The sequence below is a fragment of the Neoarius graeffei genome, chromosome 10 (assembly GCF_027579695.1).
Source record: "Neoarius graeffei isolate fNeoGra1 chromosome 10, fNeoGra1.pri, whole genome shotgun sequence".
Lineage (NCBI taxonomy): Eukaryota > Metazoa > Chordata > Actinopteri > Siluriformes > Ariidae > Neoarius > Neoarius graeffei.
Window position 1 is genome coordinate 62737684 of NC_083578.1, and position 18820 is coordinate 62756503.

Sequence of the window (18820 nt, forward strand, 5' to 3'; positions counted from 1 at the left end):
CAGGGGACAGATTAACGTTTCGACTTTACCGTTTTGCTCCCATTCCCACACGACACCATTACAGCATAATAGCAGAAAATATACGGTTTTCAGAGCGAGTGCGCATGAGGCAACAGAAAGAAAACCAAATCCAATCTCTCACCCTGCCACCCAGACAGGAGAATTCCAACCCGGACAGCTTTAAACTGAATTCCTAATCCGAAAGCTCACATTTGCATCTAAAAGAACCCAAACATTTTTTTTTTAATGAATGCAAAAAAATGATAAAAGGTCTCCACATTGCAGCGAATAATCACAAAGCAAAAATATTCTTAATGATGCATTTCAATTAATCATTAGATTAAAACTTTACTCCCTCCATTGGGCTATTTTTAGTTCGCTCATTTCAGCCCCAGTGTGTGCTCACTTCTTTCAAGAGGTGCATAACTGTTCAAAACCCTCCTCTTCCTGAATTATGCAGTGACTCATGTTTTCTGGCTTGATGTGGGCTAAAATATATCTCTAATACCCAGGTTACATCAGCAGAGCAGACGCGTAAAGTAATAAGCTTCAAGTGTGGAAAAAGTAGATAAACGTGTCCGTGATTTTTCTTCACAGACATGACGACGACGATGTCTTGAAGTCAAGGTGGATTTGGGTTAAATGCTGGAGTTCTGTCAGTTTGAGTGGAAAGTACTGTTTTGTTTCGTGGGACTTATGAGATTACGGTTTGGAAATTACGTCTGCTGATATTACAGTACGGTTATATTCCGTGGGCTGATCGGTCAGAAGGTGTTGATTCATTTTCTGTAACAGCAACTCTGACAATAGTTTGGCTGCGAGGCAAATCACAAGTTTATATTCATGCACTTGATGTAACGTTCTATCGTCTCATGCTACCAAAAATAGCGTTTAAATCAGGGGTCATCAAACTACGGCCCGCGGGCCAACTACGGCCCGCCACCCCCCTTTGACCGGCCCCTCTGCCCCCCACCACTTGAACCGGCCCTATGAGGCAATCCCCAAAAGTGGTCATGGCCTATTTTTTTAAATTGCTTTTTGGCAAATAATAACATGTCTGCATCTTGTATTTTGTTGATTTTATCAATTAAAATTGATATTTAGTTATAAAATGAACTATTCATATTTTCCGAATTTTCGTCATATGCTTGCGATCAAGCAATGACAGGCAGCGCACGCGCAGAGAACTGTCAGTGTTCAGGACAGCAAAATGGCTAGCGGTAAGCGAAAAGCTCACAGAGAGTGCAGAGTTTTTAAAGAACAGTGGACCACCGATTATTTTTTCGTTCAGTGTAAGGACCGTGCAGTTTGTCTTGTATGTAAAGAAAGTGTGTCGGTTTTCAAAGAATATAATCTGCGTCATCGCTATGAAACCCACCACAAAGAGTCTGCTAGTTTGCGAGGGCAAACAAGAGAAGACAGGATTCGGAGGATGAAATGCGGACTGGCTGCACAACAGAATGTATTCCTTCACCAAACCCAGATCAACCAGGTTGCTGTCCGAGCTAGCTATAAGGTAGCTCACCTACTAGCTACCCACGGAAAGCTGTTTACTGATGGGGACTTTGTTAAAGTATGCATGCTTGCTGTGGCCGAGGAGGTGTGTCCCGACAAGAAGGATGCGCTCGATGCCGTGAGTCTCTCCGCACCTACTATGACCAGGCGAACCGAAGATTTGGGGGACAACGTGTATGACCAGCTGAATGAGAAAGCGTCAGAATTCGAGTTTTTTGCTTTGGCCATGGATGAGAGCAATGACGTGCAGGACACAGCACAACTGCTGTGATCTATTGCTCATATTATTATAATTTCACTGTTTTTTTAAATGTATTTATTTTATAGGCCTATTTATTTGACCTTTATTAAGTGCTGCACACAATTATTATTAATATTATTAGTATTATCAACAGGCCTACCTACAATTTATAATTTTCCACTCACCTTTGCCAGTGTCAATCACCTCAACTGGGCAGATGTTTCTTACCTTGACAGTTTTGATGTTATTTTTATTAGAAAATAAATAAATGGAATATCTGTGGTATTTCAAATTAAAACAAAGTGTGAAGACTCGATTACTACTTTTGCAAACCACTAGTAAAGATAAACAAATATGTGCCAGGAATCAAGTGTTGATATAGTAGTGGGGATATAGTGGTGGGGATATAGTAGTGGGGGATATAGTAGTGGTGGGGATATAGTAGTGGGGGATATAGTGGTGGGGGATATAGTGGTGGGGGATATAGTAGTGGGGGATATAGTAGTGTGGATGGCTGTGCCAGGCTAGTAATCTCTACTACACAATGAGGCCTGCTGGTGGTCATATTTGTCTGGGTCATACAATTCTATGTTATATAGCTGACCCGACCCCGGCCCCCCATCACAGTCAGGAATGACAATGTGGCCCCCAGAGAAAAAAAGTTTGGTGACCCCTGGTTTAAATGAACAAGTTTTTTGTGAGGACATGTTTATTTAGCATTTATGGAGTGCTGTGTAAAGCTGCAAGTAGGTTTTCTGACTAACGTGTCTAGCAAGAAGTCTACAACTAGAAACGGACAAAAAGCCTGATGTATTTTTGTTACAAGAGTGCTCTGAGAGCACAATTAACCCCCACTGGCAACTAGGCCATAACTCTGGTAAAATGCAACTGAATTTAAGGAAATTGCAATATGCGTATTACCAATATATAACAAAGAATCCTGTCAAGTTTCGTGAAATTCCTCCAAAAATTGTGAGAGGAGTTGATTTCAGAAGGTGAGCGCCCTTCCCGGGACAGACAGACATCACCACGACATAATCCCCCTTCGGGCCTTTCGGACAGTGGGGGATCCAAAAAAAAAAGTAATTTTTGGCAAATCAAAATACTTCAAAACAAGCCATTGTTGCAAAATAACCATCTTCCGAGTGGCACCGGCATCACACTACTCCGTCGTTGATTATTTTCCGAGAGGATCATGCCCCATTGTGTTTTATTCCAAGGGTGAAGTAGATCATTGTGATTCCATTGATCATACCAGAGCGTCAGCGAGACAGTAGCCCACACGACTGTACCATGAAAAACCAGACTCGTTTATAATTAGCCAAGTTGTTCATGAGAACAATTAGAGCTTCCAAACAAAACAATCAGAATCAAAATCCAGTGAAAACTCAGGGAGAAGTAGCGATTTTTGCGAATTGTGGACGGATGGACGGACAGACAGATGACACGTGATGGCAATAGATCACCGGCCTATGGCCGTTTGAGCTAACAATTAGATCTTCCAAACAAAACAATCAGAATCAAAACCCACTGAAAACTGAGGCCAAGTTTACATTAGACCGTATCTGTCTTGTTTTCTTCGCGGATGCACTGTCCGTTTACATTAAACTGCCTGGAAACGTGAATCCGCCAGGGTCCACGTATTCAATCCAGATCGTGTCTGATCAGGTGCTGTGTAAACATTGAGAATACGCGGATACGCTGTGCTGAGCTCTAGCTGGCGTCGTCATTGGACAACGTCACTGTGACATCCACCTTCCTGATTCGCTGGCGTTGGTCATGTGATGCGACTGCTGAAAAACGGCGCGGACTTCCGCCTTGTATCACCTTTCATTAAAGAGTATAAAAGTATGAAAATACTGCAAATACTGATGCAAATACTGCCCATTGTGTAGTTATGATGGTCTTTAGGCTTGCCATCCTTCCACTTGCAAGTGGTAAGTGACTTGCGCACAGCGGCTCAGTCCCGAATCATTGCTCGTGCGCTTCACTCGCGCGCTCGGTGAGCTGCGCAGGGCCGGAGTGCGCACCCTCCAGAGGGCACTCGCTGTTCAGGGCGGAGTGATTTGGAGCGCAGCCGCTGAGGAGGAAGCGATGAGCCGCACTGACACATTTCAACTTACGTGCCGAATTAGTCATGTGATTAGCGTATCCGTGTATTGGTGTTGCTGTGTGCACGCGAATCGTGTATTGGCATTGCTGTGTGCACGCTAATCGTTTTTAAAAACGTTAATCTGATGATCTGCTGATACGGTCTAATGTAAACCCCACCTGAGGGAGGAGTAGCGATTTTCCTCAAAGTGCGCTAACTGGTCTAATTCGCAACTCGTTAATGAGAAATCACAAAACCAGGAAGTAACTTTTGTGCAGACTGATTAGATCTTCCAATTGTGGACAGACGGACGGACGCTGCGTGATGGCGATAGATCACCGGGCCTATGGCCGTGTGAGCTAATAAGCAAAAAGCTAAAAGTATAACATATTTGAAACACATTTCAGATATCAGATGAATATCAGTAGAAGATCAAAGATAAGGTCATCAAGAGGAGACTCACAAACTGGAGGAAGACGTGACCGAGAGCGTGCTGAGGCTGAGGCTCGGGCTGCAGCCCGGCCTCCAGCGCAAAGACAAACTCCTGGTGTACATCCAAGATCTCTTCAATGTTGGAGAACAAGATCTGAGAACAGCAGAAAGAGAAGCACAAGTGTTCACAGCAAGTCGAACATTCAATACAACACTTTATTACTCACGTTTTGGGTTGGTTTTTTTTTTTCCTCCCTTTTGCTCGTCTTGGGTTTTTAAATGTATGCAAATGTGGTCTGAGTGCGTCACACTTTGTACCTTGACTTGTTCTGGTGTCAGACACTGCTGATTTTCTCCCATCTGTCTGATCCTCTGGAGAAAGGCCTTAAGAAAAGAATTAAAGTAAACACATGGTTATAATGATGCTATTTGTCCGCAACAGGATAATAAAAAGACTGCTTGTGATCAAAATATTTTTGGCAATAAATTCAAACAAACTGGTAAATCCATGACGTGTCACAATTGAAGATTTGATCGAATTATTTTTTAATGGATCACATCAGTCGCATAATTAAATCAAAGCATGCTCGTGAAAACGTCTGGAACCTCTGCGATTTGTCCAAATGCTCAAAACAAAGATGGCTTGTCAGTGAAAGAAAGAAAAGAAAAGAAAAAGACTCCATTTTTAATCCAGCATCGGTGCATTACCAACAAGTGGGAAGAGAAAGCCAGAGACAGATACAAGTGGAGAAAGACTGTAAAAGAATTAGTTTAAAAAGCTGAGGAGAAAAGGGAGGAGGAGGAATATTAGAGACAACACAAATCATGGGCAGTTGGTGTCGAACATTGTGTGAAAGATGCGTTGTAATTTTATTTCGAATGCGGGGAAAGCAGCTCACAAGAACTTTATTCATCACACGTACACTGGTGAAACTCCTCTCTGCATTGAACCCATCTGAAGCAGCGAACAGCTGCACTACAGCACCCGGGGAGCAGTTGGGGGTTAGGTGCCTCGCTCAAGGACACCTCAACCTAAGGCTGCCCCATGTTAGCCTAACCACATGTCTTTGGGGGAAACCGGAGCACCCGGAGGAAACCAACACAGACACATGCAAACTCCACACAAAAAGGCCACCGTCAGCTGCTGGGTTCGAACCCAGAACCTTCTTGCTGTGAGGCGACAGTGCTAACCGCTACACCACCGTGCCACCCAATAAATGAGCAAACAAATGCTAAACACCTCCTACTTGTCATCAGACTACCATAATAATTACCAACATTAATTTTTGTCCTGATGAACCACCGAACTGTTTTTCTTAGCGAGCAGGGGAGCGCTGTTTAAAGTGCGGGTAAATTCAGGCACAAGATCAGTGTAATTCTCCTATTTTATATTAAACTTTGGTCAAATATCGGTCACATTTTGCATTTTGTGCAATTTTTTTTACCTTGCGCAATACCAGAAAAATTCAGTTGAAATCAAGCCATTTGAGGCGAATTGGTCCGCCTCTGAAAAAACTTGGCATTTGGATTTCCCGGCAAACATTGATTTTCATGACGTCACGCGCGGGACGCCTCCTTCTGAATCCTACATCAGCGCTGGTTTGTTTATGAGAAAACGACCTGGTGGTTTCCTGCAAATTTCTTCAACGTTATCACGTAATTATTAAAATGGTTAACAGATGTATCGTAGGAGGGTGTAGCAACACCAATCTTGATGGGATTAGTACTCATCGTTTCCCAAAAGACCGGACAATGAGAGAGAAATGGGAGCGCTTGGTGTACACAGGCTGTGCACTGAAACCGTGCAAAGCTCGCGCAGCCTGCTGGCGCTTCCGCAGGTAACGTCACGATTCTGGCTCCAGACTCCCTTGGGGTTTTTCCAGAGGCATTTTGTTATTTTATTTTTTTCTGCTGTAGACAGATGGCTGTGCAAAATTACCCTTCTGGATGAGTGTGTAAGGGGACATACTTTCATATAAAAAAAAAAAAAACACGAAATTGGTCCAGAATATGCACTTTAAGGTTATATGTTGGAATCTGTGGGTCATTCTCGAATTCGGGGTACATTTTGCATCTCCAAGATAAACCTTTAGTTATTTTCCACAAAAGAAATCTTCACTGAATCAGTTCTGAACAATAACGCAAATTACGTCAACCTTTCACCAATATCAATGCTCGATGCACATTTTAGACCCAACTTATCCATAAAACATTAACTAAATGACTCCCACCCCTCCCCCACATTATTAGCCATCTTTGACTCCTGATTTGTACATTCAACTCGAATAAATATGAAGTGATTCAGTCGAACAGTCTGTTTTTGGGGGCTTATTCTATTAACCGTTATAGAAAATCCCTTTTCTGTATTATGTGAAATTTCAGTAATAATTTTTTTTAAAAATCCGTCCCAGTGTTCTCATTAACTCCGTTAGAATACCACATAAAATCCACAAAAGACTTTTAATAATACGCATGACACCTGCACCGAGAGATGTCGCTTCCTCTGGCGGGGAAACTTCAGAACGGCGGTGAGGTGCGTCACGTTTCTTCTCTCGTTAATCTGAACAAAACCTTGAGGATACACCACCAGTAGATTGCTTATTCATCAAATCTGTTATTGTGATGTTGGGGTGAATCTCTCACTCATTTCTTTTTTTCAAAAAACAATAGGATTAAAATCCACTAAAAAAATCATTTTTATACATGCCGGATGGTCGCTGCTTTGAGGTTAGCATGTGGAGTTAAGACACAAAATAGTGGAAAATGTCAACTCTCTTGTCGTCGGGTCTGTTAACGGATTGCCCGGTTTGGCGATAATGGGGTTGACGATGGCCGACAGAGCATACATGTCAACCTATACGGAATGTCCGTATTTTATACGGATTTGATTCAATAAACGTACTATACGGGCGTACAAATAAAGTTATGCAGATTCTTTAAAAAAACTTCAATATTTATTTAGAGCTATAATCAATTCCCACGATGATAAAAGAGCGCATAACATTTACAAACGTACTGTACACCACAGACAGCCAGTAAAGAGTCTTATGAAATCGCGCGTTATCTTGTGGTAGCGAGACTTCGTTCCACTTTTGATCATGCGCACACCGCATTGCGAGAATCCCGCCAACCGGGAAGTAACATTTTGTTTGAAAAGCGTATTTCCACCTGAGCGACTTTCACTAGCGACTGAAAAGATTCTGAATGGGCACTCCGGCAAGATCAACACAGACACTTGCTGTGACATGCAGCCTAGTGAGGTATTGGTGCAGAGCGCTAAAAAAGCTGTCATGGAGTACAATTCAGAACATTAGAGTGACACTTTGTGTTTTTGTCAAACATTGGAGCTTTGTATTCATTCTGAAGGTTTATTGTTATTGATATTGAATAAAAAGTAACTGGGATATATCATTGTTAATTATCATTCAAATTTTAGGTAAATTATTTTAATTTGCGTCTTATAAGGATTTTATAAGGGAAATACGGATTTTGGAGGTTGGTTATACAGGTTTGATTGACCAAAGGTTGACATGTATGACAGAGTCGACACTTGAAATGCTCCCACAATTACAGAATGGGCCCTGTATCTAGAAGAATACGATCCAGTGCTGCGCACACGACAGCATATTGGTCAACACTTGAGCATTAATAGACAGATTATGATGTTCGTGATTAGTACAATTTAGAAGGGGGGGGGGGGGGGGGGGGGAATTACTTACGCTGTGTGTGACATCCCTGTCATGCTGTGGTCATAGGATACAGAGAGAAAGAGAGAGAGAGACTATATATAAAAGACATTGAGTGCACCCACACCCATGGCGTTGTGTGGGTGAGTGGGTGTCTCCCCTGAAGAAAACGACTCTGCCACTCAAAGCCTGCTTCTAATTATGGCTCTGTAAAACTATTCTCAGCAGCCGGCTCCGTCTCTGTGGCGTACGCTCCCTCCAGCCTGCGTGTGTTAAATTACCTGACACGCTCCCGATCGTCTCGGATCCTGTACTTCACTGCTGTCTCTCTGTCCATCGGTCCCTCAACATCTCTATGCCAGGTCTTCGCCCTTTTCAAGTATAAAACTCAATCTGCCTCCATTACAGATTCTTCGTTTTGCTTTCACCTTACTGATTGTTCAGCTTGTTGCTATCCATGCCCTTTGCCACAACAGCATGAGTACCACTCCCCTGCCCGTGCTGTGTCGATCCTTTCAGCCCTGCCCTTAATGACAGGCCTCGTTCCCACTTACACGGCAGCCCCAGACACCCTACACACACACACAGACGCGCTGCTCCTCTGGGGGCATTCGCTCCCGCAAATTATCTCTCCTTAAACCAGCTATTAGCGTTTTTTAAATCCCTGACTCGGTGTCTTGAGTGTTCTGACATGAACATTTAAACGGCTGAGGCATATCGGCAGACGGAAAGCCACCTCCTGGATTTTCGATGTTGTAGGCGAAAACATACGGAGTTCTTTCACGAATTGCATGCTTATGTAATATTCTAGACTATTTCTGAGGAGGCAGAACTGTCCAGGATGTTCACAATGAGAATTAGGAGATGGGTGGCATAGAGGAAGCGGTAGAGAGTTTATCAGTAGTACTCTTCTGTCTCTTAAAGGGGAACTGAAGTCATTTTTAAACTTGCTTTATTTCTTAATTAACATGTGATTCAATTACGTTTTCGGTTTTAGTAACCTTATATTGTGCCGCGTATTGGCGTATTATATTACACTGATCAGTCTTTTCGGTTTTTAGCCATGTTGAATGTAGTTCGTATGGTCCACGGCAGGCGTCGCTTATCCGCGCGATCTTCACGAGACTTGTGCGAGACTTCAAATGTGAAGTGTCAGCACCGCCATTTTGAAAACCGTTTACACAGCGGCCAGATCGCCATATCATTCCAATTTAGATTAATTTCAAGATTTGCCAGCTTCATCGGTGATGGAGATTATTCCATATGACTTCGAACCAACGTGGAGTAGAGAAGAGTTGGAAAGACGACAGGATAAGGACGAGTCTGTCGCGCTGGTATTTACGTCATTACTGTCGCACAATTAAAACGTGCCAGATCAGGCAGCTGGTGGGTTTTCAAAATAATAAATACATGCATGTATTTTTGTGATACATATTATACAGAGCGCATTTCCCACATAATCCTCACTAAGGTTTCGGACAGCACTACAAAATGGCGTCCCCACTATATAGTGCCCTACATAGTGAGTAGGGAGCGATTTCGGACACGGGGAAAACTTCCGGCTTGATTACGTCAGCATTCGAAGGAGGGCGCGTGTGACTTTTGACAACGTTGACAGATGTTGGTCACTTTGATTTCCGCTGTACGTTTTACTTCCGTCCTATGATGTCTCGCACAGGTCTCAGCGAATCTCTTTTACAGCCGTTGTTTTGACATATGGACTGATATATTACAGAGCATATTTCAAACACTCAAACTTGCTATAAGCCTAGGTCACAACTGGACGTACGATTTTTTTTTGGCTGTGCGATTTTTGGCGTTTCCCAAATCGCTGCGTTTTTTTTTTGTTTGTGGAGAAAGACGCACGTTGGCCGTAAGTTTGTCTTGCAACCTGAAAAAAAACATAAGCGCCCATAGAGTTTGTTTGACATGACAAAGAACCTCTGCGGCCAGTCTACGGCTCGAAAATCAGCACGTCACACGCGCGCCCTCCGTGCGTTTCTTGCACGTAGACCGGCTGTAGGAGCACGTACGGCCGGTTGCGACCGAGGCAATAGCAGCGACAAAACAGCTGTCAGAAATGCATTCTACACTTTATAAAATGAGATGAATAGAATTTTGATAATTTAAAAAAAAAAAAAAATTTGCCTTCAGGTCCCCTTTAAAACTAGAACACTCAATAAGCTGCCCACTATGTCAGGAATAAAGCATACAGAAAAATAACCGACAACAAGCAAGTGATGCCAGTCATTTTGTCAGTGAATCATTTTCCTATAAAAGCACACCCTGAAGAGCTTTATTCCTCTTCGAAACGCAGCATTTTGCCAAAGCTAACAAATATTCATTTATTCAAGAACACGTCATACTTTTATGATTACAGTTTTAAGGTTTAACGTTGTGGAACATCTGCAAACAAGTTAATTCCTGTTCTTACTAACGTTATAAACAGTAGTTGAAATCGCCAACCTCTCTTTTTTCTGCCTCAATAGAACCTAATAATAAGGGGAAAAAAATGCAGCTTGGAACATAATCTAGAAAATCGCAAAGAGCTGAAGACTTTGCCTGCGGCAGAACATTTTGAAAAGAACAGCTCTACCTTAAAGCGCCGACACTGACTGACGTGTTCCTTCATTAAAAAATAAAAATTAAAAATATCCTGACAAAGATTTGATTTGTTATCCTCGAAATGATATCAGAATTAGTGCATTAATATACAGTACAGCTCCAGTCAAAAGTCTGGACACAACTGCGTGTACTCATTCATAGGGTTTTGTATTTTGGCTGCAAACTCCATTTCCAGGAAAGTTGGAATATTTTCCAAAATGCAGTAAAAACAAAAACCTGTGTTCTGTTAATTTGTGTGAACCTTTATTTAACTGACAAAAACACAGAGAAAAGATTTTTCAATTGTTTTGCGTCATAATATTTTGTAAATAAACATTCTCTACATTGTAGAACAATACTAAAGACATCAAAACTATGAAATAATATATGGGACATATATAGAATTATGTGATAAACAAAAAAAGTGTTAAACAAAATAATAATGATATTTTAGATTCTTCAAAGTATCCAGTGTTTGCCTTGATGACGCTTTACACACTATTAGCATTCTCTTAACCAGCTTCATTTGGGAGTCGCCTGGAATGCTTTTCAATTAACAGGTGCCTCGTCAAAAGTTAATTAGTGCAATTTCTTGCCTTCTTAAACAGGAACTGAAGGTAAATTTATGATCAAAATTCTATTTCTCTCATTTTAATAAATATAGGAATGCATTTCTGACGGCTATTTTGTCACTGCTGTAGCAAGTTATGAGTGTTTGAAATATGCTATGTAATATATCAGTCCATATGTCAAAGCAATGGCCGTAAATGAGATTCGTTGAGACCTGTGCGAGACATCGTAGGACGGAAATAAAATGTACAGCGGAAATCAAAGTGACCGACATCTGCCAACGTTGTCAAAAGATGCACGCGCCCTCCTTCGAATGCTGACGTAATCAAGCCGGAAGTTTTGTTTGTTTTGATAGCAGTCAGGAAAGTTTGAAAACAGTAGGCAGCAATCGTCATTTAAATTCGTTTTTGTGCAATACTTCGTTTGGAAAACAGTTTTCAAAATGGCGGCACTGACACCTGGCTGACACTTCACATTTCGAAGTCTCGCACAAGTCTCGTGAAGATCGCACAGATAAGTGACGCCTGCCGTGGACCAAACGAACTAAATTCAACATGGCTAAAAACCGAATAGGCCAATAAGTATAATATTTAATTGCCATTAGTTGCCAATACAAGTCATGATATAAGGTTACTAAAACCAAAAACTTAATTGAATAACGCATAAAGCAGGTTTAAAAATGACTTCAGTTTTCATTTAATGCGTTTGAGATCAAACGGTAAATAATAAAAAATAATAGTACAGTAAACAGTCCTATTCCACAACTGTAGTAATTCATATCATGTAAAGAACCGCTCAACTAAAGCCAAGGGCGACTTCTTGTCACAAGCGTATTATGATTTTTGGACGCCAGTTTCCCCTCTCGGGTAGCTACGTGTGCGCGTTACCTGCGACCAATGGGTGATTTGAGGAGGGGAACTCAAGTCACGTGGAAATCATGTGACTATTTCACGGGCAGGGATTGGCTTAGCCTTTGGAGGTGATCGCTTCGTTATCGCAAAGACATGCACACGTGGAGATATCTCTGCAACAAGTCAACGACTGGCGATTTTTTGTCGCAGAATATCAAGCATGCTTGATGCTTGTGATCTGCCACAAACAGCAAAAAAAAATAAAAAATCACCGTCGCAAATATCCGCACACGAAGCAATTTTTTGCTTGCATCAAAAAGTCGCTCGACCAAGCAACGGAAAATCGCCATGAAGTGACTTTTAATTAATAAAAATAAAGACAAACCACTGAATTAGAAGGTGTGTCCAAACTTTTAACTGGTACACTATATAAATTTTAAAATGCAATAACAACACAGTTGTCAACATGCGTCAATACCTTTTTTTTTCCAGATGGAGTACGTGGTTTTTTTGGTACTCGTTGATTCCGAAACCGATACTGAAATGACCAACTTACTCAGTATTAAGCAATCGGAGGCATCATGGAACATTTTTATTTAGCTGTTTATTTTGGTTGATGCTGCGATCAATAAACTCCTCATGCTGAATGTTATGTTCAAGACCATATGGAGTTTAAAATGTATATTTAATAGAGAATGCGATGGTGAATGACCTGAGCGCACACAGCAGAACCAGCCAGACTCGTCATAAGTACAAGGAGCTGTGATTAGTACCTTGACTTGTGAGCAGAGCGAGTACGACACGACACTGGAGGGGAAGGAAGCGCGTGTGTCTTGGTGCTCAGTGCTTGCAGAAGTGAAGTGCTCTCACATACGACAGTTTCTCTGCACACCGCTTCACTATTTAATCAGATACAAAATCACCAGCTCAGGGGTATGGGGGGGGGGGGGGGGGGGGAGAGGATGTATGTAGCACAGCAAACACTGTTGCTTAGCTGCACTGCAAAAATCTCTCATCAAATGAAAATATCTTGAATATTGCTGAATTTTCGAATTGAAATTGTTATATTCGCAGATCATTTCGTTTCATTCTAGAAATCGATGCATGAAATGAGCTAAACTATCTGCCAAACTGTGACCAACACAATTTTATGGGTTTAACAGTCTTATACAAGTTTGATCTTAATTACATGATGTGAAATATTAGATAAGTTCAGCTATCTTCAAAATATTCTTATTGCGTGAGAATTTTTTTTCTTCTAGTCACAATACCGCTCTCGTGTACAGCATCATTCATATTGCATCATGAAGTTCTCATCTCATTCATCTCATTATCTCTAGCCGCTTTATCCTTCTACAGGGTCGCAGGCAAGCTGGAGCCTATCCCAGCTGACTACGGGCGAAAGGCGGGGTACACCCTGGACAAGTCGCCAGGTCATCACAGGGCTGACACAGACACAGACAACCATTCACACTCACATTCACACCTACGCTCAATTTAGAGTCACCAGTTAACATAACCTGCATGTCTTTGGACTGTGGGGGAAACCGGAGCACCCGGAGGAAACCCACGCGGACACGGGGAGAACATGCAAACTCCACACAGAAAGGCCCTCGCCGGCCCCGGGGCTCGAACCCAGGACCTTCTTGCTGTGAGGCGACAGCGCTAACCACTACACCACCGTGCCGCCCCATCATGAAGTTCTATTTTAGATAATAATCTTCGATCTTAAGCGTTAGATCATAGTACTGCACTCAAGACATTTAAAGATTGTGTGTAAAAATATAGCTCCATCATTACACCCTGCAAAAAGGTATGACATGCCCCAATCCAAAAATAAAGCAGTGGATATACTCGTTCTGAACTAAACATAGATTCTCAGCTCCTCAGAGTAGAATAACTCGACGCATGCAACCGATACCCAATTAATACGTACTCGGGCGTTATGCTGGTGACAGCGTGTTGTAAGCAGCCTCTGGCAGGGTGGAGGGGATGCGTCCTTCAGGCGTGCACTAATGAAATTTCCCATATGGCAGATCCAAACTCATCCTGACTGAAATCATTCATGTGTGAGGTGGCCGAAAGAGCCGCAGGGCCGAAAGCCAGGAAGCTGAGCATCCGTAAAGCCCATGGTGAGAGAAGAGAGGGTGGGCGACGGTGGCGGCAGGCGTGAGACAGACATCCTACCTGTGACCTCACATGTGACTAATCTAAGCCTAATGTGCATGTAGCAGCTCATTACACTGTGAATTATATGAGGAAATATCCGTTTATAGCGAGAACAATAGTGATAATAGGAATTAACTCAATTGTGGATGTTCCATTATGTTAACTGCAACTATAAATGGAGAAAAAAAAAAATAGTAGTATGATGTGTCATTCTTTTTTTAAATGGAATCACTGGCAATATGGCTATGGTACAAGAGGAATAAAACAGTTCAGAATGTTCTGGTAAAGGTTAAACCGAATCACACCACCTACAGTGGTGCTTGAAAGTTTGTGAACCCTTTAGAATTTTTTATATTTCTGCATAAATATGACCTAAAACATCATCAGATTTTCACACAAGTCCTAAAAGTAGATAAAGAGAACCCGGTTAAACAAATGAGACAAAAATATTATACTTGGTCATTTATTTATTGAGGAAAATGATCCAATATTACATATCTGTGAGTGGCAAAAGTATGTGAACATTTGCTTTCAGTATCTGGTGTGACCCCCTTGTGCAGCAATAACTGCAACTAAACATTTCCGGTAACTGTTGATCAGTCCTGCACACCGGCTTGGAGGAATTTTAGCCCATTCCTCCGTACAGAACAGCTTCAACTCTGGGATGTTGGTGGGTTTCCTCACATGAACTGCTCGCTTCAGGTCCTTCCACAACATTTCCATTGGATTAAGGTCAGGACTTTGACTTGGCCATTCCAAAACATTAACTTTATTCTTCTTTAACCATTCTTTGGTAGAACGACTTGTGTGCTTAGGGTCGTTGTCTTGCTGCATGACCCACCTTCTCTTGAGATTCAGTTCATGGACAGATGCCCTGACATTTTCCTTTAGAATTTGCTGGTATAATTCAGAATTCATTGTTCCGCCAATGATGGCAAGCCGTCCTGGTCCAGATGCAGCAAAACAGGCCCAAACCATGATACTACCGTCACCATGTTTCACAGATGGGATAAGGTTCTTATGCTGGAATGCAGTGTTTTCCTTTCTCCAAACATAATGCTTCTCATTTAAACCAAAAAGTTCTATTTTGGTCTCATCCATCCACAAAACATTTTTCCAATAGCCTTCTGGCTTTTCCACGTGATCTTTAGCAAACTGCAGACGAGCAGCAATGTTCTTTTTGGAGAGCAGTGGCTTTCTCCTTGCATACCATTGTTGTTCAGTGTTCTCCTGATGGTGGACTCATGAACATTAGCCAATGTGAGAGAGGCCTTCAGTTGCTTAGAAGTTACCCTGGGGTCCTTTGTGACCTCGCCGACTATTACACGCCTTGTTCTTGGAGTGATCTTTGTTGGTCGACCACTCCTGGGGAGGGTAACAATGGTCTTGAATTTAGTCCATTTGTACACAATCTGTCTGACTGTGTATCGGTGGAGTCCAAACTCTTTAGAGATGGTTTTGTAACCTTTTCCAGCCTGATGAGCATCAACAACGCTTTTTCTGAGGTCCTCAGAAATCTCCTTTGTTCGTGCCATGATACACTTCCACAAACGTGTGTTGTGAAGATCAGACTTTGATAGATCCCTGTTCTTTAAATAAAACGGGGTGCCCACTCACACCTGATTGTCATCCCATTGATTGAAAACACCTGACTCTAATTTCACCTTCAAATTAACCGCAAATCCTGGAGGTTCACATACTTTTGCCACTCACAGATATGTAATATTGGATCATTTTCCTCAATAAATAAATGACCAAGTATAATATTTTTGTCTCATTTGTTGAACTGGGTTCTCTTCATCTACTTTTAGGACTTGTGTGAAAATCTGATGTTGTTTTAGGTCATATTTATGCAGAAATATAGAAAATTCTAAAGGGTTCAAACTTTCAAGCACCACTATAGTCATTATTCATTATTGTCTTTTATTCCTCTTTTTTAATAAACGCTGCACTTTACTGTCTTATTTCCATTGATTCGTTTCTACATTTTCTTTGCTGAGTACCACACGTCAAGTGATACGATTACTCCTCGGTGACTGGAACAGAGGGCATATTTCAGAAATCAGAAGACAGACTGTGGGTGATGACTGTCCTGAACCCGTGCAGCGGATGACTTTTGTCCTTCTTCAGCACCAGCGCTGCATCACCACGACTCGCCTCGCTGACGTCAAAAGGCAGGTGAATAAAACATATCTGCTATGGTTCGGTCTCGCTTCCATGGCAACGGTTGCTGTTCCTCCGGGAGACCGAGTGTGCGAGGTAAGTAATGGTAAAGGCCGGGTAACAGAGATTACATGAGATTTAAAATTCATCTGTTCCTGTATGCTTTAATCAAAAAGCGGACATTTGTTGTTTGTGATGGATTAAACGTCAGCCTGGAAATGCAGTTTCCTTGTAGCGTGAAACCTTGTCAAGGCATCATTGAATGATGAATTACATCACAAGAAGCTTTTCTGAAATAATAACAGTTTTGTTAGTTTGGAGAAGAAAAAAAACCTCAGTTATAGATTTATAGCTGATTGGATGTTAAAAGTGATCGTTTTACCAGTTTCGTATTTTCACCCATTGTCTTTTAAATGTTTTTCATTGGCTTAAAATGACCCACTGCTTTCTACCAAGTCGTTAGCAGAAGAAATTATGATGCATAATTTTATGTATTGTGATGTCTTCAAAGATCACAATGTAATCTCCCCCCCCCCCCCCCCCCCACACCACCCACCCCTTATATCAGTTGCTTATACCACAGTGCTGCTGAGGAGCGGCACGGCGGTGTAGTGGTTAGCACTGTCACCTCACAGCAAGAAGGTTCTGGATTCGAGCCCAGTGGCTGATGAGGGCCTTTATATGTGGAGTTTGCATGTTCTCCCCATGTCTGCATGGGTTTCCTCCGGTTTCCCCCACAGTCCAAAGACATGCAGGTTAGGATAAACTGGCTACTCCAAGTTGCCTATGGAGCACTTGCATGTGACGTCACAGCTGATCCAGATTGTGACAGACGCCATCTTGTCGGTCAAACGCCATATTTCCGCCTTCTACTTCTGCTTTTACTTCTACCTTTTCTTCTGGAAAACCCTACTATATACAATTCTACTACAACGGCTGCGGCTACAAGCTCTCCCTACCTGTGCACGTTTATGTTTTTTGTGTGTATTTTTGCGTGTTGTTCGTCTGTACCGGACTTCAATATCCACTACAACTGTATGGACTTACTGGACATTGGTTTCCAGCAGAAAAAGACGGTTTGTAGCGATTTCCATCGCATGCACAACATTCCAGACGAGATAGCGAGACCAGCGGGGTCTCCGTGGATTGTTATCGGAAGCAAAGCGAAGGAGGCGGCGCCGGGAGCGGAAGCAAAAGCGAGGCTGCAGAGCCGGCCTGTTGACTAAGCTCAGAAAACAGCCACTCAAATCTCTACTGCCAAGCCTCTACCTCTCCAACGCCAGATCCATGGTAAACAAGACGGACGATTTGGAATTACAGCTGGAATTACCTTATTCTATTCTATAATCGGCTGGTCAGTGCAGTACTAGTAATACTTAATTGACTTACCCATCCAATGAGGATAGTTATTTTCTTGTTTACAAGATGCCACATCTGAGTCGCTGACAAATCCTGAATTTCTGTAAAGATAACTGTGCAGAGATTTATAAGCACGCAGTGCTTCACCACTGAACAGTGAGGGAAAGTTGATGAGGTAATTATACACGTCCGGGTATTCCGCTGGCAGTTCAGCATCCACTGACACGGTCGTGAAAACTCTGTCCGGTAAGCCATAAGGGTCACTAATCTGTAGATCGTTTATTTTAGACATATATCTAGTTATCTGTTCATTAGAAAAATGAGCCGTGTAATCCGTCGGTTGAAACTGATCCATTCTGTACACAAGTGCAGCAGTATTCAGTGGTGTTTTTTACCGACAAGATGGCGGCTGTGTACTTTCCGGTCACGTGACTGCAAGATCTCTATAGGTGTGAATGTGTGTGTTAATGGTTGGTCCCAGAAACGGGAGGGTTGCGGCAGATGTAAAACTATGCTCCAATTAAATACGACATGTCAAGGACATGGCAGCGACCCCACACACGAGTGAACAAGCTGGAAGAAGAAGATACCACGGTGCTGCTGAATTCTTGATTCTGATTGGCACATTCTGACCATTCTAATACCCTGTCCACACTAGGGATTTTGTACCGATACGATACTACTTTCGTACCCCAACACCTGTCCACACTAGCAACTATACCGGTACTGTAGCGGTACGAAACCCACAAATGTATGGGTTTCGTACCGGTACAGTATCGGTACTGTAGCGCTTCGCTGTAGTGTGGACAGATGAAGCGGTTCTGTATCGATACAAATATAATGTGCATGCGAAAACGAAACGACCGTGGAGCTACATGGAGCAAAGAAAGGGGGGAGAAAGAGGGGAAAAGGGAGCGAAAGGGAGGGGAAGAGAAGGAAAGAGGGAGAAAGTGAGGGGGGAGAAAGGGAGATTCGTTTTCTTTGTTTCTTTCTTTCTTTCTCAATTGCCTCGCGCGTTCTATACGAGTCAACTGAATAAATGACCACCAGAAATACAGACTGTACATTGACAACAAAAAGCACACACACGTTGTTTCATCCGCCATATTCTCGGAAGGAAGTTACTCGGTAACCACGG

General features: G+C 42.3%; 1 protein-coding gene across 1 annotated transcript in view; it reads right to left on the reverse strand.

Moving 5' to 3' along the window:
* Positions 1 to 18820, reverse strand: part of prex1 (phosphatidylinositol-3,4,5-trisphosphate-dependent Rac exchange factor 1) — a 196807-nt gene that overhangs the window by 134086 nt on the left and 43901 nt on the right. The window contains exons 2-3 of the mRNA XM_060932042.1: positions 4599 to 4664; positions 4312 to 4434 (exon numbers count right to left, since the gene is read on the reverse strand). Coding sequence (XP_060788025.1) covers positions 4312 to 4434; positions 4599 to 4664 — 189 coding nt within the window. The remainder of the gene's footprint in view (positions 1 to 4311; positions 4435 to 4598; positions 4665 to 18820) is intronic.